The sequence below is a fragment of the Amblyomma mixtum genome, chromosome 7 (genome assembly GCF_055824585.1).
Source record: "Amblyomma mixtum isolate Tamu chromosome 7, ASM5582458v1, whole genome shotgun sequence".
In the NCBI taxonomy this organism is placed as follows: Eukaryota; Metazoa; Arthropoda; class Arachnida; order Ixodida; family Ixodidae; genus Amblyomma; species Amblyomma mixtum.
The window spans coordinates 70796875-70822802 of NC_143018.1; the positions used below are offsets into that span (position 1 = coordinate 70796875).

Genomic DNA, 25928 nt, shown 5'->3' on the forward strand with positions numbered 1-25928 from the left:
TCTTGATGCCACGATGCCGAACAAAGGAATATTCTTGTTCCTTCTTTCCACGCACCATTTCCGAATGGAACCGACTGCCAAGCGATATCACCAACCTGGTATCTCCAGAATCTTTTTTGTCTGCTGTTTCGGCTCATGTATCGCAGTAGCGCGTCTAGTACACAGTGTACTTCGATTTTCTTGTTTTTATTCTGTTCACTTAGTCTGTTTGACGTCGGATGATTTGCCTGTACTTTTTTGCTTCCCGTTGGTCTTACTGAATTTTGTTCTCGTACTGTAATCGCCCTTTGTTGCTGTTATTTGGTTGTTACTACTTTGTATTTTTTTTTCTTTTTTTTTGTGCACTCCTGCCTTGACCGCCAAAGGGCAGTCGGCAGTATTTATGAAATAAATAAAATAAATAAATGAGAGAAGCCAACAGCCACAGAAACCAACGGGAACAGGAGATTTTTAATTTTTATTTATTTATTTTGTGGTGTTGATCAATTTATATTACTGAATATGTTATCGCTTAAAGCTAATTGATTAGCTTTAAGCGATAACATATTCAGTAATATAAATTGATCAACACCACAAAATAAATAAATAAAAATTAAAAATCTCCTGTTCCCGTTGGTTTCTGTGGCTGTTGGCTTCTCTCATATTTATAACGAGCCCCTCATTCCCCTTTCCTCGTCTGCTATATATAGGTTGCGAAAGCATGAAGTACTTGACTGCGCACACAAATATATAGCGAAGTATACGCTTCGTTAAACGAAACATATTTATTTGACTCGACGTTTCGATCGGAAGACCGATCTTCTTCAGGAGTGATTTTACTTTGTTAATGCATCCCCTTTTATAGAGGTGGGTACAGAACAGGTAAGTTAGAAACACAAAGCACATAGCAGAAAAATACACATAAAAAATTATTAGAGGCAGTGCGACTCACACGAAAAAAAAGGAGAGTGCGAGGAACAGGAAGAAAATACAACGTCCAGATGCGGCCTCTTCTTCGTTAAGCACCACAGGCTTGCTTATTGACAGACGTGTCCAGGTGCGTGGCCGTGCAGCAACTTTCTCCTGGCCGCGAGGGCAGAAAAAAAAATAAAAAATAAAATCTGACCTTTCAACAGAGAGAGCAGGGAAGAAACCTCGGAAAAAAAAAGTGAAATAGGAAAAAGAAAACCTTTGAAGCAGTGCTTTTTCTTCGCACCCAGCAATAATGCACCCACACCTGGTTGAGCGGAAGTATTGGAAGGAATGTAAAAATTGTAAGCTTACATTTAAAAAGGAAAAAGAAAAAAAGAATGTGGCGTTCGCGGGACCACAAGGTGAGCAGACCCGGGGGGGGGGGGGAGGTAAGGCACAAATATGGCATGCTGAAAGGGGTATGACCTCAGACGACAGGGTCAGCGTTGCTTTGTTTAATTTCGTAGGCCTCTGACCTCGGAATAGAGGTGAGGGTGCCGTAGGTTTCATTAATGCCATTTTGCACTGTGTTAAATTTAAAAATAAAATATGATTCTCGTTGCTCACGCTCACGAGTGTTTTTGAAGCCACTCTGTAGTATTGTTACTCAAGGATGAAATTACGTCAAGGATGAAATGAAAGTAAGTGGCGAGGTGAATGGCACGTGATCATTTCGAAAGGAGGAAAAGGGGGCGATAAAACGATACCAAAAAGGGGTTGATCTGGTGAAAATAACAAGAACACCAACAAGGGTAAAGACACATATCGGAGAGGCAGCTGGCGTGTATCGGGACTAATGCCCAAGAAAAGCGATTTCTTTTATGCGAAGCATATTACTAGAGCTACACTACAGCCCGTCGAGCGCGGCGGTGGAGCTACCATTGACCTTTAGCGTGACCACGTGACACCACGTGCCAACATGACGTCACAGCAGAGGAGAGATGGGCTGCCGGCTCGCGCGGCGGCTGACCACGTGACAACATGACGTCACAGCAGAGGAGAGATGGGCTGCCGGCTCGCGCGGTCGGCCGCGGCGGTGGAGGCTCCACATCAGAGGCGCTGCAGCTGACCACGTGACGCTACAGCAGCGGTATAACCTCCTGAGACCCGAGTGAATTTGAGTGCACAAAAACTTTGTAGGGTTTCAGAATAAGCTGGTAGGAGTACAAAGGTGAAAAGTGAGAGATATTTTCTCAACAGTACTAATAGTTTCAGCTCAGCACGATGTCCAATATATTGGACACTAGGACTCTAGCCGTATTTTCCCACCCAGTGGGCATGTCACAAAATACTTCAGAAAAAGCTGTGAAAGTTGTGCGAAAAAATACTCTATTATGACAAAAGTCAAAGTAGCAAAATATACGTCAACTGAATAAAAAAGTTTCGCTGTGCTCACTTGCTGTGTGCCTTTTCGAAGCATCATCTGTCTTTTGTTATGCAGAACTGCTGACATTTTGTGCAAGAACACTTTGTTTTCATGGTGCACCCCTCAAACCTGCAGCGCGCAGCGTTAGCTGCGTCAGACAGCCTTGGGAAATGGTAGACACTTTTGTTGGTCTCTCCTCGTCGAGCTTGCTTTGATGGTGGGTTCCACTCAACTTCACTGTCACTCTCTGTTTCTTGCTGTTTTTTTTCCTTGACGTTTCTTGCTTCTTGACGTTTCTTGGGTTTCTTGCTGTTTTTGGATCGACAATAGTGTCGTCGTCGCTGTCCGATAGGTCAATGTGTGATGTGTTGGAGGCCGCCGCGGTGGCTCAGTGGTCAAGGTGCTCGGCTGCTGACCCAAAAGACGCGGGTTCGATCCCGGCCGCGGCGGCTGGAATTTCTGTGGAGGAGAAATTCTAGAGGCCCGTGTACTGTGCGATGTCAGTGCACGTTAAAGAACCCCAGGTGGTCGACATTTCCGGAGCCCTTCACTACGGCGTCTCTCATAGCCTTAGTTGCTTTGGGACGTTAAACCCCATAGACCAACTAAACCAACCAACTGATGTGTTGGCTTGTCCAATTCTTTGTAAAACTGCTTCAGCCGTCTCATCAGGAACGCGAGGCCTGTCTCCTACAACGAAAAAGACGTTATTTCGTCCCCAGCCGTTAAATACCAGCAGTATTCGTTTACAGTTATTGCGAAAGCCATCTCAAAAGCGCGGTCAAAATAACCGGGCTGAGTCCCAGCGTCCAACGTATTGGACACGTGAAATCAGATTGAAAGCACAGAAAAGTTAGGTCATGTAGAGTTACAATTATGATATCTACATGTTTTCTGTTCTATTTTTGTTGATATCCAACAAAATTTACGCGTTCAAAGTAGGTAAAATCGTAGAAACAACACTTACTTCTCCGGCAGGTGCCATAGAACGCCGCGCCGCTGAACGCAGCCGTTTTCAAAGTGTTTTGGCGGGAAAATGAGCAGTTTAATTTTAAAAAAGATGCACAGATGGCGCCACCAGTTGTCCAATGTATTGGACAAGCGGGTTTTATGAAGATGAATCTTTCGGCGCGGGAGTACTGGCTTAAAAGCTAATGTCCAATATATTGGACACATTGCCATACACGGGTCTCAGGAGGATAAAGCTGAGCTTGCCTCAGCTTTCCAATGTACTTTCCATGGGTGCCAAGAATGCTGTTGTAGCCGGTGCTGGGGCAGCGGTTGTACACTCTGCATTGAATTCACCGATGATCACGTATATAGCTGCCACGGCAATCCGTAATTGCTACACTTCTAGTGGTTGTATTAAAATGACCAAGTATTCAACCAAGGAAAGCCATGTATTACCAAGCCTAGCCATCAATATGCTTCGCATCTGACTAGGCTTAACCTTAGCTAAGCCTCAGCCTTTTTTTTTTTCCTCCATGACGTGAGCCCAACATGCAGCTGCGAGGGGAAAACAGCGGCGCGGGGTTGTACCGTACAAAGGGTGTCCCCACCCTGAAAGCGGAGGCGAGCGGGTATCCAGGGGTGGTATTCTGCCGGTGTCGCCTTTTGCGACATGTCGCATATGGGCGGGGGCCTAAAAAAGTGCTTACAGATGCTCGAAGAAACGGAAAAAGCCGCCGGCACTTTCGTCTGCGGTGCATTCATTCACTCCGAGAAGCGACAATTTACCACTGCTGATTCACTAGCAGCAGTAGTTTCGTATCTTTTATAGCAAGAATATTTGCCATCACATGACGTCTAATGTTCAAAAAAATATTTGCAAATTTAATATAAACTCGCTTTACTTCATTTAAGTCTATAAAACACCGCGAAAAAGCTCCAAATCTATTTTGTTTCGTTCCGGACGGTTGTGCTAGGTTTCGGCTGCGTTTCGGGCAGTTGCAGACGGTAGCAGTGTAGCTGGAGGTGCCATTAGGCTTGCGCGCTCCAGAATCGAGAGCGTATCTAAAAAACTAGGCTGAATTGCAGCTTAAACTTTATCGTCGAAGCAAGGTAAGTCATAGCGAAAAGTAACAACACCAGTAGTTGCCGGTAAACATGCCGACCGGAATCGCAAGGACTGCTGAATTGGCTGAAGCGGGCGGCTCTCGCTTGAAAGGACGTCGCCATGTTTTCACGCCAAGGGCGCAAAAGCCGCAACTGCCGATTGCGTTCGTACGCTAACGGTAGCCCGTCGCCCGCGCGAATCGCTTCAGCGCATTCCGTTGTTCGACTAAGCGTAGTAGATTGGGGCACGTCACGACGACGTAGCAGGAAGGCGGATCCGTGTTGTCACGCCGCCGTCACCGCGGCTCGAGCCAATCAGCGAAGTGCGACTGCGACATGTCGCAAAAGGCGACACCGGGGGTGGTATTCTGCCGGTGTCGCCAAGGGAGTGACACTCTCATAGAGCCAATGGGGACGTTTTTTTTAGAAGGCGATGGTGGCGGCACCTGGGAGAGGCGGTAAACGCATCAAAAATCCAATATGGCGGCGCGCGTTTAGGCGGCTGGTTGTGGCCGGTTGCTCGCGCTACAGTGCACTGTACCCGCGCGTTCCTGGTGCTGGCGGCCGCTAGCTCGATCCAAGCTTTGTAAATAGTGGTGATTAACTGATCCCGCGCTGCATTCACGCTTGATTTCCTAAGTACTTACGGAATCTGCTCACTCGCTTCTGTATTTCGATGTGTCTGTTGAATAGCATGGTGTATGGTGGCGAGCGGCGCGACTGCTTAGCAGCTGCGCTCGATCGAGAACGAAAAGCGTAAATCGTTTTTGTACAAAGAACAATTTATTAAAAGAACATCAGCAGTGACAATCGATGTGCAAAAAGTGATTTTAAGTATGAGTGACATTGCAGTATCAGTAACAGGCATCCCAAAAATCAAAATAAAAAAAAACGCCATTATGTAAACCTAGCAGTCATGAGCGCACAGAGAATATATAGGGGATAAAAAAAGGTATCAAGGTACAGTATACATAATAAAATGCTACATGACTGAATATACGTTTGTACGCGACTTCGTAAGAGATTCAAGTAAATAGCAGGGAAGTAAAACATCTGACATGTATTGAAACGCATCAGTCTGTGGCTATGAATAAACACACGCAGAGAAAGGCAGAGAAAATTTTCAACCTTTGACTCGTGTAGAAGAAATCACAGTGCGTTGGGCTAGGGACAACATATTATGCTGCAGTGCTAGTTCTTAGTATAAAGACTCCAAGAAAAGCTCACTGTGTGACTCGGCATGACGCCAATGACGCTGCTGCAGTGCGAATGTCGCCGACGTCGCCGTTTTCGCTTGCGCGGCTGACCGTGCGTCGTCTGCTTGTCGTCTGCTGCCGCGTTACCCGCGTCGTCATCTTCGCAACTAATTTCTTTGATGTCTTATTTTTAATACCTATGGCTGGTTATAATTTAGTTCATAAGCATGTTTTTATTATTGATAGTGGTCGAAAAATTTCACTTTTATTAGGCTTAACTGCAGCCCCGTTTACCGCCGATACCAGGATCGCTGCAATCGTTTCGACCGGGGCGCCACCCTCGGCGCGGACGCGCAACTTGCAACATGCCACAGCCCTGGTGTCGCCTTTTGCGACATGTCGCATATGGGCGGGGCCTAAAAAAGTGCTTACAGATGCTCGAAGAAACGGAAAAAGCCGCCGGCACTTTCGTCTGCGGTGCATTCATTCACTCCGAGAAGCGACAATTTACCACTGCTGATCCACTAGCAGCAGTAGTTTCGTATCTTTTATAGCAAGAATATTTGCCATCACATGACGTCTAATGTTCAAAAAAACATTTGCAAATTTAATATAAACTCGCTTTACTTCATTTAAGTATATAAAACACCGCGAAAAAGCTCCAAATCTATTTTTGTTTCGTTCCGGACGGTTGTGCTAGGTTTCGGCTGCGTTTCGGGCAGTTGCAGACGGTAGCAGCTGTGTAGCTGGAGGTCCCATTAGGCTTGCGCGCTCCAGAATCGAGAGCGTATCTAAAAAACTAGGCCGAATTGCAGCTTAAACTTGATCGTCGAAGCATGGTAAGTCATAGCGAAAAGTAACAACAACAGTAGTTGCCGGTAAACATGCCGACCGGAATCGCAAGGACTGCTTAATTGGCTGAAGCGGGCGGCTATCGCTTGAAAGGACGCCGCCATGTTTTCACACTAAGGGCGCAAAAGCCGCAACTGCCGATTGCGTTCGTACGCTAACGGTAGCCCGTCGCCCACGCGAATCGCTTCAGCGCATTCCGTTGTTCGACTAAGCGTAGTAAATTGGGGCGACGTCACGATGACGTAGCAGGAAGGCGGGTCCGTGTCGTCACGCCGCCGTCACCGCGGCTCGAGCCAATCAGCGAAGAGCGAATGCGACATGTCGCAAAAGGCGACACCGGGAGAATACCACCCCGGGAGAATACCACCCCAGGCGTCCTAACCATGTATGTACAGTCTTTGTCAAAAGTTACCAGGCTGCATGGTTTGCTTCTAGCTCGTACAGTGGAGCCCTTACAGCTTCCCTGAAGCTGAAATGGTCGTTAAAGGTAAGGAATGGGGGTCTTCTTACCTTCCAACATCTTTTGATCTTTAGGAAAGCCACAAGGGCTCCAGTATACAAGCTAGAAGCAAACCACTCAGCCTGGTTACTTTTGACAAAGGCTGTACATATTACTGCATGCCCTGGAATATCTATGATCAGAGGTATTATCGGTATTAGTTCTGTATGACCTCCTTGCCTGCACTCCTCCCTTCGCAATCGGGTTACCCCTGGGTGGATAAGATCATGCCCTTCTTCAAATGCATAGCTTAGATGGCGCATCGAGCGCCCGATACCTAGGGTAGCGGGCGCGCATCAAGTCACCCATGGAAGCCACCTTACCGATACCCGAAAGTGAAGCCACCGAAAGTAGGCGGCCTTGTTCCGGAAGTTAGCCTTTGTCCCTCAGCACGGTTTTTCAGTTATAGTTTTGTTTTCCCACTTAGCATTTCGTGTTTTCGCCGTTCTCCTCTTTTCCCATGGCAAATGCCTACCTGTAGCGCCATCAACTGAGCGAGGAGACGAGCAAAATCTTCGAGAAAGACGTTTCAAAAATAATGGTCCATTGTATCGCAATGGGACGACACTAGCAGACGACGTCGCTACACACAACAGGTATGGAGCCTCGTCTGCTCAGACAGGCTCAGCTCTGTTATGCTATCCATGGGGAATAATTATAAGAAAGAATATGTGGAAGCCTTCACCAGGCAGCTGACCTTGCAGTGACCATTTTACCGAACTATGTTTAGACCGAACTGGAGCGAGGGTTAGGCTACTATCTGGTGAGTGTGTTCGGTTGGTTCACAACAGCGCCTCCAAAAGGTATGGTACTGCTTTTTCGACGAAGCGTGTCATGTACTGTTTTGTATTGTAGCAAGTTAAGCCTGAATGGGCTTTTATTCGTGGTACTTGATGCAGTTGATTTCTAAAAGCGCTTCTCACGCGCACTGCAGCATTCGTGTTTCTTGCCAGTCGTTCCTCTCACACTGTGCCTTTTCTTTGATACAGAAAATTCAGTTTTAAGATGACCTAGCCTCATCGTCATTCCACTACTTCTCCTTGCCCGTGTAAAGGCGGAGGGGCGGCTTCTGCTTCGCCTGTACACTAATACTTTGTGCCCGGCAGCTCTCACACTTCGACCCTTCTTTCTCGGGCAGCTGTCCGCACTGTGCGGAGAAGTCTTCGGACATCTATCACATAGTGTGGGCCTGCCCCTCCAACCCTGCTATCCCCCCTCACCCCAACCCAACCCGGGAGGACTGGGAGGCGACCCTGCTCGGCTGCTCTGGCCTGCAGGCCCAACGGGCCTTGGTCGCGCGAGCCCGGGCGGCGGCCGACGCCACTGGATCTTGCGGATGATGGCGTCTATTAGCGCACGGGATTTTACACGGCCGCTGTCGTTCACCAGGAAATGCACGTTGATGGACTCTCTTTTCGAGCCCCGAATTCAATGCGAGCCGAGGAAGTAGTGATAGCGCTTGCTGCCGCCCACGCCAATTCGAGAATCATCATTACGGACTCCCGAAAAGCATGTGATCATTACTTGGCAGGGGAGATCTCCCCGTTAGCTGCTTGCATTCTAAGACGGACTGCCACTGATCCAACACCCAAAAGAATCATTTGGGCTCCTGGCCATCAGGGCTTACGAGGTAATGAGGCGCGGCTGCCCGAGCGCTTATTCACCGTGCTCCTCATCCCAGCTCTTCTGGCTCGGAGACTAACCGCTGCTGCGATTCAGGGAAATAATAACGCATTATAGCGACAACCACCGCCTTTTTCCGCCCCTGAAAAGGGGCTGAGTAAGACGGAGGAGCGAACTTTAAGGCGCCTGCAGACAGGTACTCTACTCTGTCCTGCAATCTTAAAGCATTACGATCCTAACACGGATGGGCGATGCCCGCACTGTGGGGAGACCTGTGATATCTTCCACATGGTGTGGGCATGTACTCAAAATTTCCACCTCCCCCCTTCCCCTACCCCTTCCAGAGAGGCATGGGAGACTGCCCTCCTCAACTGCTCCTCGCTTGAGTCCCAAAGGGCTCTGGTGAAACGGGCGAGAGACGGGGTATTGTCATGCGGTGTCCCGGACTAGGGGCGCCGACCATGTAGCGGGGCCACTCTGTGGCTCCCAAACCCTATTGCAGCAATTAAAAGTTTTCACCACCACCACGCCACTGGGTTCCCGAACTAGGGACCTCCACGTAGTGCTTGTAAGGGCTGGCCCCCTCTGGGTCAGCTCATACCACGGTGTAAGATTCTTACACCGTGGCTCATGCATAACCTCCGGAAGTGTATGTGTACATAAATGTTTTCCACCACCACCACCGGCAGGGTGAGACCTGCGAGCCTGTTCGGTTTCTCTGAAATTACAGGGTTCTGCACACAATTGCTCACATTTCTCGCGTTCAGCTTACTTGTTCCTTTCATATAACAGCAGATATTGCACGAGAACAACGCAAAAAAATGCAGGGGCACTTTGACTGTCTAAAGTGCGTAGAGGCGAAAGCGTTTTCTGCACCACTTTGCCTATGTGAAAGTGGTGACGTCACACATAATTGACGACGAAGTAATGACAAATTACTAATTAAGGACTAAATTCTAATTAACTGCTAATTAATGACGCTTAAGCTAAGCTTCGCCTTTAGGAGTGGAACGCGACAGCGTGTTGTAGCGCTGCCAGGCAGTCCACGGAACGCCACCATCCGTTCGGCGTGATGCCTTGCCAAGTGCGTCCGCAGATCTTTTTCCAGGGGGGGGGGGGGGGGGGGGGACGGCACCCGATGTCTGGGGATGGGGGAGGCGGTAGGTTTGTAGTTGTTTTCTACTAGGGCATAAGCAATATCCGTAATTCCAGGGGGGGGGGGGGGGGGGGGGGAGGACGGCACCCGATGTCTGGGGATGGGGGAGGCGGTAGGTTTGTAGTTGTTTTCTACTAGGGCATAAGCAATATCCGTAATTCCAGGGGGGGGGGGGGGGGGGGGACGGCACCCGATGTCTGGGGATGGAGGAGGCGTTAGGTTTGTAGTTGTTTTCTACTAGGGCATAAGCAATATCCGTAATTCCAGGGGGGGGGGGGGGGGGGGGCGTTGGCCCCCCCTTGCCCCCCCTTCCGGACGCCCATGTGCCTTGCCCTTGAACGCAGCGCTTTCTAAGGAAAGGAAATGGCATCTCGGTGAACACCCGAACCGAACCGTAAAGGAAGGGAGGAACGCCACCACCCGTTCGGCGCGATGCCTTGCCCTTTGAACGCAACGCTTTCTGAGGAAAGGAAATGGCGCAGTCTGTCATCTCGGTGAACACCCGAACCGAACCGTAAAGGAAGGGAGGAACGTCACCACCCGTTCGGCGCGATGCCTTGCCCTTTGAACGCAACGCTTTCTGAGGAAAGGAAATGGCGCAGTCTGTCATCTGGGTGAACACCCGAACCGAACCGTAAAGGAAGGGAGGAACGCCACCACCCGTTCGGCGCGATGCCTTGCCCTTTGAACGCAACGCTTTCTGAGGAAAGGAAATGGCGCAGTCTGTCATCTCGGTGAACACCCGAACCGAACCGTAAAGGAAGGGAGGAACGTCACTACCCGTTCGGCGCGATGCCTTGCCCTTGAACGCAACGCTTTCTGAGGAAAGGAAATGGCGCAGTAATTCTCTGTCGTCTCGGTGAACACCCGAACCGCACCGCGAAGGAAGGGAGGAACGCCACCACCCGTTCGGCGCGATGTCTTGCCCTTGAACGCAACGCTTTCTGAGGAAAGGAAATTACGCAGTAATTCTCTGTTATCTCGGTGGACACCCGACCGACCCGAACCGCACAGTAAAGAGAGAAACGCTACCACCAATTCGGCGAGATACCTTGCCCTTTGAACACAACGCTTTTTGAGGAAAGGAAATTCTGTCATCTCGGTGGACGTCCGAACCGCACCGTACAGGAAGGGACGAAGTGGGAGTGAAAGAAGAAAGAGAATCTCGGTGGTCACCTGTCAAAACGCGGACAAATCTGCCGACACGGCTGCTAACGGCAGTATGAGGCATTAAAGGCTTTCGCTTTAAAAACTGAGAACGAAAGGGCGACAGACGCGACTTTTTGCATTGAAATACCCAGCAGACACCCGACTTCCGGGACAAGCTGTCCAACTTCCGGTGGCTTCACTCGCGCTCGTCTCGGAAAGCGGGAACGCGGCATCCAGAGTGGCGTATAAACTAAGTGCGGGCATGCCGTGTTGATATTTGAGTCAGACGCATTCGCATGTTGTTATTCGTAGCAAGTTGTTGCTGGCGGGTGTGTTTTTTTTTTTTTTCCGTTTCAATAGTCTTGAGCCTGACGCCAAGCGTGCCTGACGCTGCGAGTCTCAACGTAAGTACGCCAAGTCTCCTGTGCATGTGCGTAAAGTTCACGACGCCGCTCTAACGTTGCTGGAGGCCTTTGCACCACGTTGACGCTGTTATGCCGTGACAGGTATCTCAACGACGACTTTCAAAGGACACCTCCCCTAATGAAATAGAGGCCGCTTATTTGAGTGGAATGCAATTTGTAATACCAGCACGGAGTGTTAGGTTAGCTGTGTGTCAAGCCGACGTTGCGCAGTTCTTGGAGCTCGCTACAGGTGACCCTCCTCTGTGGCCCCCTGCGCGGCAGTTTTAAATCCTTGCAGGCACGCATTTGCTCGGGCGACCGAGCTCCGACTGTCTAAAGCCAGCGTCGCTCCGGCGCCCTAGCTTACCCGAACGCCAGGCCTGACGCGGCGCGAACGCCACGGCGGCAGTCATGGAGTACGCCGTAGTTGGGACGAACGCCTCCCCAGACGAATTCGAAACGCCCGATTGGAAAACGATTGTTTCTTACCGTAATCAGGACCCCAAAGCTGTGTCATTAACAGCTCAGAGAAGTCAAATAAGCAGACCGAAAAGCCGAAGAAGAAACCTTTCCCTCCGCTCCATCCTAAGAAACCGCTTCGACGACTACCGGAGGAAGACTATAAAATCATCTACAGACCAACGGGTGGCGTAGACATCACGCGCTACACCGAGAAATCCATCAGGCAAGGGGGTCCGCAGAACTTTTTCCAGGGGGGGGGCACCTGATGTCCGGGAATGGGGGAGGCGGTAGGTTTGTTGTTTTCTACTAGGGCATAAATAATATCCGTAATTCCAGGGAGGGGGGGGGGGGGGGGGCAACCGCCCCCCCTTGCCCCCCCTTCCGGACGCCCATGGGCAAGCTATCGCATCAGCGAGCGGCACTACCGCGACCGAGGCTGATAAAGACCAATCTAGAACAAACTGTACAAAGAATGTGTTCACCGTATTGACGCCGGAGCAGACAAACGCACTACGCTACGTCGCAGTCAAGCAAATCAAGATAGAAGGCAAGGACATCATCATGACGTCATACATCGCCCCTCTGGACAAGGCCTTGCAGGGCATCATCTACTGGGCTTACGATGGCGAAACTCAGCAAGAAATGATGACAGAATTTCGAAAAGAAACCCAGAAATCCAAGCACGAACCATGGGAAGAACATCAAAGTCCCTCCTGCTCCACTTCGATGTGGACGAATTGCCAGATAGCATCGTATACTTCGGAGTCCTGTACCCAGTCTACCCCTTCATTCCAAAAGTAGAGGCATATACGAACCGGCGAAGAGTCGGACACAGAAGAGACGTATGTCCCAAGCCACTGCAACAACGGTGCCCGTACTGCGGCAACCAGCACCTCAAGGAAGAAATCTGCGACCCAGTCTGCATTGTCTGCGGAGAAGGGCACCGCACAGGCGATAACAGCTGCAAGAAAAGATTTCAACGACCCCACACTAAAACGTCGGAGCACCAGTCAAGATCCAAATCCCGGACCAGCGACGACCCAACATCCACCCAAAGGAAGGACCGCTCGAGCTCCTTCCCGCCCTTGGACAGCGGACGCAGCAGCAGCCGCAATGGGCGCAGCAGCCGCAATGGAGGTGACAGCAACACCAGCAGCCGGATGCAGAGCCCCGGTCCGAAACAGGTGAGCTGGGCGGGAGTGGCCTACAAGCCACCCTGTACTGTGACATCACTGGCGTGTCGGCGTGTCAAGCTGGTTGGGCGCACGCTGGCGTTGGCAGTGCAGGGGAAAACTGGAAATTGGAAAGAGAGGACTGTTGGTGATGCATGCCCCTGTAAGGACGTTGTGCCCCGCAGCAACGTTCCGGCAGCAGATTCTTTCATCAGGCTGGGTCGGCCGGCACTCGCCACATGAGCAGCTGTCAGCGGAAGCATCACATGACAGTTGTGTCACAAATGCATGCACGAGAAATGACTCAAGTAGTCACTTCTCCGAGTTCAGACCGCCTCCATGCTGCAGGTGACGCGGCCTGTTGTGTGACTCGGCTGGCTCGCACAGCGGTGGATCATACCTGAAAGGCGACTCGTTCAGTCCAAAGTCTTCTAAAGACTTGCTGGTCTCGGAAAAACTGTTCTCCGCGCTTTCAGTCATGTCGACAGCGCGGCTCAGGGTAATTGCGATATCTTCGGGGACTTCACAGCGCGGCGAACATGCCAGTATGTCACAGTCAATACCGCACGAAGGCACCTCCCTGGTTTCGGCTTTTCGGTTTCGTGTTTTGCGTTTTTTGCTGTTTAAAAATTATTTTAGTGTTGCTTTTGAAAACCTTGTATCGTGCACATTACAGGAGGTTCTAAGGAACACAAAACAGCCATTAACTTAAAATGGCTGAAAAATCGCCGGAGTTGCCCTTTAACGTTGCACCAATATGTGCTGATGACAGTAAACTTGGAAACTGACATCACATACATCATGATGTACTGTCAGGGACTAAAGTCTCCAGGACATGCCATTGGGAACCGAAGCTGATAGCTCTGTGATTAGCCGCGGGATGGAGACCACACTTGTCGAGGTGAAAGTAAGACTCGCATGCTGTAATGTGTGCTAGTGATAGCAGGTAATCACTAACAAGGCAGCCATTAGTCAAAATCGCTTGTCGCCCGTGCTCACGAATTTGGCCCGCTTAGTACATACATGAGGGTCCTTGTGAGGTCTGTCCTTAGCTTGGGGCACTTACCAGTGTTTGGTGGAGGCCATGGTAAAAGAATTGAAAAGCTAATTTGTTTTTAGGTGGTGCTGACCTCGCTGGTAACACAGAGGACAAATATTTTAAAAACGTTGTGCCTCTCCTGCTCCATCTTTTGGAGCATGATAGCACATGTTATCTGTATTGGTCAAACTGTCCCCGAGGCTGTTATTTGCCAGTTTTCCATGAGTACCTGTTCATAAAAATACAGATGTAAATGTGCTGCATATGGTCGTGTGTGCTGTGTGCACAAACCTAGTTCCATCATTTGCCTTTTCAGAGGGAATCCTGCCCCTGTGAGCTGTGTGGTGCGGAGCCGTGCATATCTGTGCGGTGCGGACGTTTGTTTCGGTGTTCTTCAGATTGCGTGGTGACCGGGACCGAGCTGACTGACGACTGCAGGAGCAACGTGACTGCGTCAAATGGATGAGTTCATTCCGTTAATATTTTGAAAGTACGGTTTGCGCAAGAGCAGAATTTTTGTCAGTGATGTAACGGCCGGGTTTATTCATGTTGGCAGCTAGGATTGTCAGCACTCATAGTTAACTATTTTAGAAAGGTAGTTATTCCTTTTCTAGGTGATCAGCATTTGCGGTAGGCAGAATTTTATTTCGGCACGTTTGCAAGTGTTTTTTTTTTTTGAGCCTGTATATATTCTAGCATTTTGTGGTAGCTGTAATCGAGTGCTGGTAAGATAGTCAAACAACTGAAGGTTAAATGCAAGGAGTGTGAGGAGGCTGAAGGCGCGGATTTTATGTGCAAATGTTGTTTATTAAGTGCACGCCTGGACAGGGTTGACCATAAGGACACCAAACTAGCATTACGTATGGGTGCTCTAGAAAGAGAGCTACAGGTGGAGAGGGCAAAGAAGTGAAAACGTCAAGAAACAGCTTGGTCAGTTGGAGTCAAAAATGGCTGACACCGCCATTGGAAGCCACACTGACGGACATTCCAGCGCCGGCCACATGGATGGGGCTTGCACCGGCATGGACAGTGACAAGCAAGTAAGTCAGACAGGTTCAGACAGGAACAGCTACGCACAGGTGGCAGCTAGGAAATCTGGATGCGATGGAGAGATGGGGAACAGGTTAAACCCAAGGAATGCGATCACAGTCACTGATAAGAGGCAGCAGAGTCTGGAAGTTAGGAGGGAGGGGGCGAGTACCCTAGTGCTTATCTTTGGTGACTCAAACATGAGTAGGTGCAAAAGAGCAATAATAGAGCATGTAAAGGGTGATAGGTGGGTAGCAGTTGGTTGTGCATTCGTCCCCTCCCAGCGGATAGCTCGGACATGGTGTGAAGGGAAATTTTGCTGGGCTCCGATCGACACTCCAAGTAATCGCAGGCATCCCGTTGCCGCATAGTTTCGTTTTCTGAGCTTCGCTGTACACCATTTTCACAGAGAGGAGGAATAGCCTTGAACTTCGCACACCCGGCGCCACTCCTCCGCCTGGTAGTTTGTTGCTTTTGTGCGTTTCATGCTCGCTGGTATTTTCCCTTGTGGAATTTGTGGTAGTATCAGGCAAAAGCGGTATCCACCTATACATAGCAGCTTGGCATGTTTCCTTGCTGCTTTTACTTGAAGACTGTTCCAGGAACCTAGCATAAAAATCCTCACGCACTGCTAAATAAAAATCAGTGATGCACGCACTGAGGTACTGAAAGTACAAGGGGCGCCCAACACGATTGAGTGTATTTGCTGACAGCTTTTCTAGGATGGTCCAGAACAAGCCACCAAACACATTGTTTGACTTTGTTTGCCATTTTGTGATACATTCAATGCCTGACAGCATGTGTGGTAGGACTCCAGAGGGGTGCTTCACAGCACCAGGCACAAAGGACCTAATTTCTGTGAGAATGGCCTACAGGTGGAAGGGAAGGTCTGATGCAGCTACCAAAGTCGCATGGCAGTTGCTGCAGCCCATCATGTCGGCAGCCTTCTTAACTGCGCAACCGCCTAGATAGCGGAGAACAGCTGTAGATACAGGAAGGGCAGCTATGGGTGTGTTGGAGTGAGTCAGCGTCTACCTTCTCCTGTAGGTTAATCATGCCTAGCTTCCGCTGACAGTCTTCTTTTCAGGACAAAGCCTCCAACTTGTACAACCTGCCAAAATTGTGGAACAAAAGTGCAGCCCTTGGTCGCATATACAGGGTGTTTCACCTAAGACATTTCTGCAATTCTCAAAAATAGGCAAATTAAAATTTTGTGCCAGTCTCTTTGGGAAATGTTGTATTCTGTGTAAAGCAAAATCAGGAGCTGTGAAAGGTACTAATTAACTTGATAATTAACAAAGAATAAATAATTAACTTTTTAATTATAGCAGATAGGAGGTACATTGAAATTGCAACTATGAGCTGCCGGTCAGGCAATGCCATATCGAATTTTAAACGAAAAAAAAGCACATTTTTTTCGCACTGCAGCACTCGCAATTCTGGCAGTTTTCGATGCACGAAAACGAAACCGAGCAGACGAAGTGCGCCACGAGACACGCTCACGTGTGACACAGTCGGGATGTTACCGGGCGAACCGAGCCATCGGAGGCAGCCGCTCCCGTTCGCAAAATGTGCGTCTGGCGCAGCGTCATCGTTTGAGCGCCGCGGCTTATCGGCTGTCTGACTCTGTGCTTAACCCAGGGCTGTCGTCATGGTATTTCATGTGACACCGCCACATTTTTCTTCCTTTTAGTTTGCACTGCGTGAACGGTTGCTTGCAACTGACCGACAAGCTTGTTGCACAGGGGTTCAACACTTGAAGCAGGATCTGAATGCTTTCTTGAAATACGTTCAAGAGCATGACGCGGTGGCCAGGCTATTGGTCCGCCGCGCCCAATCCACTGTTCGGGGAAGGAGCTGTTAAGGAGTTGCTCAGCCTGGGACGCAGAATGTGGAGGTGCTCCATCATGCTGAAACCACATTGATCTCAGGGCGTTCAGCGGCAACTCGGAAACGAAATCGGACTCACAATTTTTTAAAATATAGTCGGTGTAACTCTTGCCGGTGAGATTCCCATCAAGAAAATAAGGGCCAACAATCTGACCTCGAAAAATTCCGCACCACACATTTGCCGACCAGCGAACCTGAGGGTGGTGTGGGCGCAGCCAATGTGGGTTTGTCTGGGACGAGTAGTGTGCGTTGTGCACATTGATTATTGCGTTCCTGTTGAACTGGGCCTCGTCAGTCCACAAGATACTGTGCAAGATGTCAGGGCTTTGATCACATTGGATCAAGCACCAATTACTGAAGTCCAGCCTTTTGTCATAGTCACTGGCCATCAATTCCTGATGCAGACACAAATGGTAAGGATGGTATTTGTGCACTGGAGAGCAGCTGCCAAACAGTGGAAGAACTGGCACCGGTCGCTCGGGTGATTTCTCGCACGCTAGCTTCTGGCTTCGCAGCGACGCACTTCATTACAGCTGTCTCATGGGATTCGGCTGCTGGTGCTTTTCACTTTCTCCTTTGCGGCTCCACAGATCCAGTTGTACGGAATCTATTGAAGATACTCCTGAAAGTTGGGAGTGCGGGAACACGAGAAGCAGGATTCTTCGCCTTGAATAAACGTGCTGCCAGAGATGCGTTTTCATTTGCATCAACATAGGCAATAACAATGTCCACCTTTTCAGCGGTCTAAAAGTTACACGGCACTGTCGGAGCCATGCTGAAGGCGCGTCCAGAAGTGTGACAGAACGAGCACAAGCCAAGCCTCGAAACAGGAACTTATTACCGAAAAAAAAAAAAATCTAGACATCCATCTGCCCGATATCTATGCTTGCAACTGTTTTCTTTTTCTTGCACCTCTTTCGCAGCCAAAAACTGGAGCCTAGGAGAGCTGATAAGCCCAAACTGTCAGCGCTACGCCCGGACCGTGACGAGCCGCGCCCACATTGCGTTGGCGATATCTTAGATGCCTACAAGTCGATGACGCTGCTACAGTGGCTACAAGGGGGAAGTGTGAGGAGCGCGCCCGGGCAGGCGAAGCGCTTCGGAAGGAAAGGGGCAGATGGCACTGCAGCGTGCATACACGTCAGATTCTTCGGCTGCAGCGTTGGTAAACGCGTGTTTTGTACGTGGCGAACGCTGTTTTTCTTTCGTCATGTTTCCGTGGCCCTCACTATATTACAGAATTCGGTTCTGCTGGACACTTGGTTGTACAGGAGAGCCGGAAATATTACTGAGTTAACTCCAAATTGAGCAGAATGTCAAGAGAAAGCAGACTTACCGTTTCCATGTTAGATCGCCCAACAGCGTAGATTATTTCGCAACGGGTTGATTTCTGCTGGACAAAGCACCACATGTGGTGCTTTGTCCACATGTCCAAAATTTCTGAATCAAGCTTTATTTTGCTAAGCTGCTTTGGTAGCGGCAAAATAAAATGATTTCCTGGTACTTGGGAGTGAAACCTCTTCCAAACAGTCCTTAGGTAATCCGCCTCAGTTTCAAGTGGTTCTTTTTTTCCCGCGATGATTCCCTCTCTTAAGGGATTTCATGTAGAAATGAAGGCGTGTTAGCAGGAAAGACTTGGTGATGTGGTTGGTAATACTCAGCCCATGAAGTTCACAGCCAATCAAGACATTGTTCTTCCTGAGACAGCATGTCAGCTGATCAAGGCTGTCATAGTGCAGTTGGTTGTTGCTAAGCCACATAGAAAAGGTGAGTTCTAACGCCTCTACAAACGAGAAAAGTTCTTGGGATGGGTAGAGCAGACCACCTGTGTCACAAAATTTGGTAAATGTCGAGAGTTCTTTGTTAGCATTCTCCGGATTCACGAGAAGCTGATCAAAACAGTCTTTGCAGTGAGTTTTCAGGATGGTCTTTCGTGCAACGTACCCTGCAGTGTAAAACACCAGGCGGCTGTCGCTTGTTTTTTTCATTGTACACAAGGTCAGAGAGAAGCTCAGATTTCTGGAGCATTTCTGAAGCATCTTCTATCTGTCTTCTGTCAAGAAGTGCATCCACTTCACCGCCTGCTTCCTTCTCACCCAGCAAAAACTGCAGGGTGCCTCCTTCACAGTTGCCACTGCTTGGCACTTTCACTAAGGTATAAAAACTTAGGCAATTAACAGTGATGAGGAACTGGGTTGTGTTGGGGTGGTCATTACAGCCGGAAAACTGACGTATGACGCCAAACAGTTTTTCCAGGCTATCCTGTCAAAGGCGGCTTGTCAGCAAGTACTTGTACCCAAGCTTGTCATGGACATACTTTAATAGATCTAATGTTGCATGGAGGGTAACCCTCACTCCTTCAGCTGTGCTTGCTGACAAAAAACCTACTCTGGAAGGTGCCAAGGATCTTTCCCATTTGTTAAGGTACTCGATGAAATCTGATGTTTTTCTCTTGAATGGACCCAAGTCTTAGAGCTTCGGATGGAATACGTGCTGTCATCGCCTCTATTACCTTGGCCATTGTGCTGACAAATGCCTCAGTTGCTGCTGGGTCACCCCAATCCCTTTGAATTTCATTCTTGTAAAAGAAAAGGCCACGAACGACTTCTGAGCTGAAAAGTTGGACTGCTAAGTTCACCCGCATTTTCTCAAAATTATTGGGCTTCACGTGGCATGCACTAATTTTTGGCATGACCTTGAGGGTGACTGCACATTTATCTTCCTCATGTGCCACCCTGATGTGCTCAATGTAGGGAGCACCATCCGGAGTTTTGTAGAAGCACTTCAGGAAACCGTTTCTTACGCATTTTATCAAGTGGGGAAAATCTGAAATAAAAAAAGACGTCTTTCTTTATGAACAGGATGAGCAGCCGACGACTTCAGACAGCTTGAGGAACCAGATATTCCAAATATGCGCCACATAGAGCGGTTCCATGAAGCGCCATCAGCTGTCACAAAATCAACCTTTAGGCCAGCTTTTTCGGCAAGAATCACAGCTTCTAGGACGATTTTCGACAACAGAGCTGCCTTCACATTGCCCCTTAAGGCATAAACACCAAGTATTTGATGCCAAGAAGAGGTTAAAACATGACCACTAGACCGTGATCACAAGGCACAAGTTTCTCACTCTCGGAGGTGAATTTTCCTAAGTCCACAAGTCCCTCAATTTTTCCCCCTCCAACTACACTGAAACACTCCGACAGTTTCATCTCATCTATTGTCAGGCCACCGTGGCACCTGAATTCATCCATGGTCTTCGTTTTCTTACGATGTCCACTCTTGTGTACGTCCCTTCCTTGTGTCCGTGTCTGTTTTGTGCTGTTTTAAGAATTATCTGCCACCAACTGGCTCGTGCTTCTACATTGGCTGATAACAAAGCAAAAGATTGCCCTTGCAAGCCTGCCCTGAACATTTTATTTATTCATTTATTTATTCATTCCCTGCATTGCCTATTTCAGGCATTTTGAGGACAACAACAACAACAATCAATCCTCAAAGTGGCTGCCTGCAGCGTCTGTGCATCAGTGCAGCCTGTGTGTATATTCATTGAACACTGCAGCTCTCATGTCGTCGCTTATCGTGTTGAGCTCTTCTTTGATCTGCTCCTGAAGATCCTCAAGAGTGTGAAGGCTTCCAGTCCTGTAGACGCGCGATTTAATATATCCCCATACGAAAAAATCGCATGGTGTCAAATCTGGCGATCGCGGTGGCCAAGGCATATTGGACGACCCACGCCCCACCCATCCACTGGCCCGGAAATTGCTCATTGAACGATTTCCTGACTTTGGCTCCATAGTGTGCGGGGGCACCATCTTGCTGGAAGATGCCTACCTGCTGCTGCATATGGTACTGCATCAGCTCCGGCAGAAATTTCTCCTTCAATAGGCGCAGATAGCAGTCGGCTGTCACGGTGTCCTAAAAGAAGAACGGGCCGACCACTCCTTCTCGCCATATTGCACGCTAGGAATTTTACCTGAAAGCGTTTACTGTGAAGGAATTTACCGCTGCCAGGTTTCGCCGACAACCGGGTGGGCAAGTGTAACGCCCGACGCAAAGCAGGGTTCAGGAACACACGAGTATTGCTACCACATCAAAAAAGATTAGGAGAAGAGGGAGACAAGGCCCATTTCCCAAATAGGGGACGCCCACCTAGAGCTTTGCCGGTGAACTTTCCAACACCTCACAACGACAGCGTAGTGGTGTGCCACTTCGATAAACTTGTGTGAGCTGCGAACTACTGCTGCCTCCGGTAACAGCAAAGAGACCTACGCATGGTAAGAGGCGAACCCAGCTACATCAACGAGCATTCGAAGTCGGGCAGTGACCAGGGAAGCTGCTCAGTGTCCGCGAAAGCTGCGTGGGTGCATGCCCCAGGGCCCGAGGATAGTGCCGTGAACTGATGAGAAGCGATGCGTGATGTGGTTATGCTGCAGTAGATTACAGACCATGTTAGCTGAGCAGAGTCGAGCAATGGCCGCCTCGTAGAGAGTTCCAGACTCTCCATTGGCCAACAGTGGTCCCATCTGGGGTGCCTGGATGGCACTGTCGCGATACAGGGATTAGAAGCCACTGTTCAGTCGCATCATGTGAGGCGGAAGAACTCCTAAGTTGTCGCACTACAACGATACATTGTCTCATGGCCCACAGTACGAAAATAATTAATGAAGATATACAATTGCGGCTGCTGATTTGGCGGGGCAGGGCCACCAGGAAGTCACAGTGGCTCTGGGCATCTAGGCAGCCTAGCTTTGTCACGCAAGCAAGACCGTTGCCTCGGTTCGCCAGCTCACAGACGCTTAGTGCCTCGCACTGCGTTCATCACAGCTCTACAGTCGCAAGTCCGAAGCATTAAAATAGCGAGATGGGAGAGAGACCAGTGGTAACACTAGTAAAAAACCGTTATAAACATTAACAGAGCTGCCAAGCCTCCGAGATAATTGAGATGCTACAGCAATGAAGAGGCACAAGCGACAGTTTACTCGATCCAGGGTGAAATACTGTGCATTCCAAATAGGCCTGCTGCAACCGCTTTCAACTGGCTACAATGGCGCAGTAGTGTCCAGCAATGATAGCAGCTAACACTCGCAGTACAGCCAATGGGAAGCCCTCGCAGAGGTGGTGTTCCGGGGAGGCTGACAGGATGAACCCTGGTCTGGGAGACTGGCGCGGACTGAAGCTAGACTGGTCTCGTGCAAGGAGCCGGTGACTAAGCGCCTCAGGCCGGTTGGAATCGGGAGGCAGAAACAGAATGTCTGAACGCAGCGAAGGCTGGAACGGTTGTGGGAGGCTCGCCGGTTCTCGTGGAGCTTGTTGCACGCAGCACACAGCTAGTCTTACGCGTAGCGCCACCCCTGCGTTCGATGGCATTGAATGAAATGAGGACGAAGTTCATGAAAATGTTATTTTGATTTCAACAAGATTAATGTGTGTGCTCAGTGCTCTGCTTTGTCTGAACGCGTACTCATGCTGACGTGCTTAACTCCAGTGTAATGGTCACGAGCTGCTCATACCAGAATTGACACTCTCTTAGACAGTGAGCATCTCATTCAGTCTCTTCTGAAAAAGCACTTTTCCTGCAGGGATTACTCTCATTTTTCCATAATGCGAAGTAAAGCGCTTTCATTGTACTTTAATTTTCATTGGTGCCCTCTTGGAACAGTGGACACCTCAACCATGCTTTAAGCTATGTGGCAGTGAAATTGATAAATTGGTTTTTAAAGAAAGGGAATGGTGCAGTATCTGTCTCACATATCTCGGTGGACACCTGAACCGCGCAGTAGGGGTGGGAGTGAAAGAAGAGAGAAAGAAAGAGGTGCCCTAGAGGTCTCCGGAATAATTTCGACCACCGGGGATCCTTAACGTGCGCTGACATCGCTCAGCACACGGGCGCCTTTTGCGTTACCCACCGCGGTCAGGTTCGAACCCGGGAACTCCGCCGCACTAGACGAGTGCCTTAACCGCTGAGCCACCACGGCGGGTGGCGGTAGTGACAGATGTGCGCTGCATACGTTGGCATTGACAACGTTGTGCCAGGAACGCGGCGCTGAAGCCATAGTGCGCAAAAGTGGCTCCCTGGGTCAGTGGATGCCTGAATCGCGCTTATAGGTACGTGGGGTGATGAGAGATATGTGCTGCAGGTATTGTCAACGTTGTGCCAGAAACGCAGTGCTGAAGCCATAGGCCATCGGCGTTAGTTGTGTTCATTGGCGTTGGCGTTGACGTTTTACACTCTGATCATTTTAAGGAAAGGAAGTGTGCATAACTGGCTCCCTGGGTCGGTGAACACCTGAACAGTGCTTATATATTCAGTTTCATACATAGCAGGCAACGCTGCGGGGTTGCTGAAGTAGTGCGTCCGCGAAACCATATTACTCTGCCACGCATCATTCATTCTTCTCGAAACTCTGGTCATTGTTTCAACGAATACAAAGAGCGGTATAAAAAGATGTAGCATTGAAAATCACGGTCAAAGCTGTGAGGCGCTCAGTGTTCGGGCTCTCTGGCCGTAATTTTCACGAGAGTGAACTACCTTTGGGGCGCGGATATAGTAGAAGCAATTCGCCCTACCAACCGCGTATCATACCGCCACGTGTACTTTTTGCTTCTCGAAATCTCAACGAGTCGCTGGGCGAAAATATGGCAAGAGGTAAAACGAAGTCCAGGAGGTGCCAGTCACACCACTTAAGATTTGTCGCTGCGAAATATGTTTATTTTAGCTTTGGTTGTATGGCGAACTACTTTTTGTGTGCGGACTTAGCCTGCGCCAACAGCGGTGCTAGCTTTGGCAGCGTTGCCTGCTATGTATGAAATGGAGTATAGGTATGTGGGGTGATGAGGGAGAGAAATGGGCTGCGGGCATTGACAAGGTTGTGCCAGAAATGCAGCGCTGAAGCCATAGGCCGTCGGCGTTCATTGTGTTCATTGGCGTTGGCGTTGACGTTTTACACTCCAATCATTTTACGTGCATAACTGGCTCCCTGGGTCAGTGTATGCCTGAATAGCGCTTATAGGTACGTGGGGTGATGAGGGAGAGAAATGGGCTGCAGGCATTGACAAGGTTGTGCCAGAAACGCAGCGCTGAAGCCAATAGGCCGTCGGCGTTGACGTTTTACACTCCAATCATTTTACGTGCATAACTGGCTCCCTGGGTCAGTGTATGCCTGAATAGCGCTTATAGGTACGTGGCGTGATGAGGGAGAAAAATGGGCTGCAGGCATTGACGTTGTGCCAGAAACGCGGCGCTGAAGCCATAGGCCGTCTGCGTTCATTGTATTCATTGGCATTGTCATCATTTTACGGCGTTCATTCACTGACGTTTTCAACGTTTTAAACTCTGATCATTTTAAGGAAAGGAAAGCAAGCAAGCGAGCGAGCGCGGCGAGGCGCGCCAGCTGTGCTTAGAGAGTTCACTTGCTCCTTGCGCATGAGCAGCACAGACAAAGCCCCACAAAGAAATAGAACCAGCCTGGCTACATCAGTGCTAGCGTGCGTTTGCCTCTCACCTTGGTTGGACTGATGCCGTGATTCCCATTTTAAGTCTAAAGCTTTTAATGCCTCATACTGTTGTTAGCAGCCGTGTTTGCAGATGTGTCCGTGCCTTATATGGGCTTATGCCAATCATTACTTAATCGATACTTAATCGGTGGCATTCGAATTATATCGGAACGTGATTTAAGGCATTTTATAATTGCATGGTAATTAATGACTAATAGAGCAATAATACTTAAGCAATTAGCCTAATTAACCTTTCTAGTCAGACCAGATAAATTCGGTGGACGCTTAAGCTTAGTTTTTAAGAGTGGGACGCGACAGTGTGTTGCACCGTTGCCAAGGAGTTCACGGAACACCATCCCCTAATGGTCGCGATGCCTTGCTCGAAGGAAAGGAAACGACGCCTGAAGTGTGATGTGATCGCATTGTGCGCGATTGGTATGTAGTGTCACGTGATGCTGTGACGTGTGTGAATGGCAACGCGGAGAGGGGGGAGCGTTGCTCTCTTGTTAAGAAGGCAGCGAGCAGATCGCTCGTGTGGGAGTCTTACTCTGTACGGCCCAGCATGCCGAATAAACATGTTGCTTAGTCGTTCTGCCTCCGCTTCGCTCGCCGCGGCTACAACAATGCCTGTCTCTCATATCTCGGTGGACACCTAAACAGCGCCATAAGGGAAGGAAAATGAAATTAAAATTGGTTTTAAGGAAGCGACGATCTCTCATATCCGAGTGGACACCCGAACCGCGCCGTAAAGGAAGGAAAATGAAGATTGGTTTTAAGAAAGCGACGCCTGTCACTCTCTCATATCTCGGTGGACACTAGAACAGTGCTGCAAGGGCCTAAAGGAAAATGAAAATTGGTTTTAAGTAAAGGAAATACTCCTGTCTCTCATATCTTTTTGCCCCGCCGCGGTGGCTCGGTGGTTACGGCGCTCGGCTGCTGACCCGAAAGACGCGGGTTCGATCCCGGCCGCGGCAGCTGAATTTCGATGAAGGCGAAATTCTAAAGGCCCTTGTGCTGTGTGATGTCAGGGCGCGTTAAAGAACCCCCGGTGGTCGAAATTTCCGGAGCCCTTCACTACGGCATCCCTCATAGCCTGAGTTGCTTTGGGACGTTGAACAACAATAAACCAAACCATATCTTTGTCTGGAAGGAATGGACACTGCAGTACATGTCTGTAAAGCACCCTTCTAAGACAGCACCCGTATTCACTAGATGCGCCTTTTTTCATTCCAAACCATCGAGCTGGTGTAACTGAGTGGTTAGCGTGCTCGTCTCGCACTCTGGAGGCCCTGGTTCGATTTCCCAACTCAGCCATTTTCCTACTTGGTTTTATTTGTTTATTAATGCATCTGGGATTTTCCGCTCACGGCCAACGCCGATGACGACACTGGCTTTGTCGCGTAAATAAATAAAACCGAGTAGGAAATTAGTCGAGTTGGGGAATTGAACCACAGTCTCCGGAGTGCGAGACAAGCACGCTAACCCCTCCGCCATGCCAGCTCGATGGTTAGGAATCAACAAAGGCGCGTCTAGCGAATACGGTGTCTTCGCTTCCCTTCCCTTTACGGGGTGGTTTAGGTGTCCACCGAGA

The 25928-nt window shown here is 49.4% G+C and overlaps 2 protein-coding genes across 2 annotated transcripts in view; both read left to right on the forward strand.

The window, feature by feature from the left end:
* Positions 1–11041: 11041 nt before the first annotated feature.
* The window catches only part of LOC149336420 (uncharacterized), a 61777-nt gene continuing 46890 nt past the window's right edge, over positions 11042–25928 (forward strand). The window contains exon 1 of the mRNA XM_089552883.1: positions 11042–11251. Coding sequence (XP_089409009.1) covers positions 11144–11251 — 108 coding nt within the window. The 5' untranslated portion in view covers positions 11042–11143. The remainder of the gene's footprint in view (positions 11252–25928) is intronic.
* On the forward strand, positions 12114–25749 carry LOC149336421 (uncharacterized). Its single transcript, XM_089552881.1, has 2 exons — positions 12114–12897; positions 14241–25749. Exons 1-2 carry the CDS (start codon positions 12403–12405, stop codon positions 14388–14390), a joined length of 645 nt encoding a protein of 214 aa, XP_089409007.1. The 5' UTR covers positions 12114–12402; the 3' UTR covers positions 14391–25749.

Excerpts from the sequence above, each read along its gene's own strand:
- LOC149336421 (XM_089552881.1), top strand. The coding sequence starts at position 12,403 with ATGGGAAGAACATCAAAGTCCCTCCTGCTCCACTTCGATGTGGACGAA. Across the intron at positions 12,898-14,240 it reads AGAGCCCCGGTCCGAAACAG|AGGGAATCCTGCCCCTGTGA; the intron begins GTGAGCTGGGCG and ends TTGCCTTTTCAG.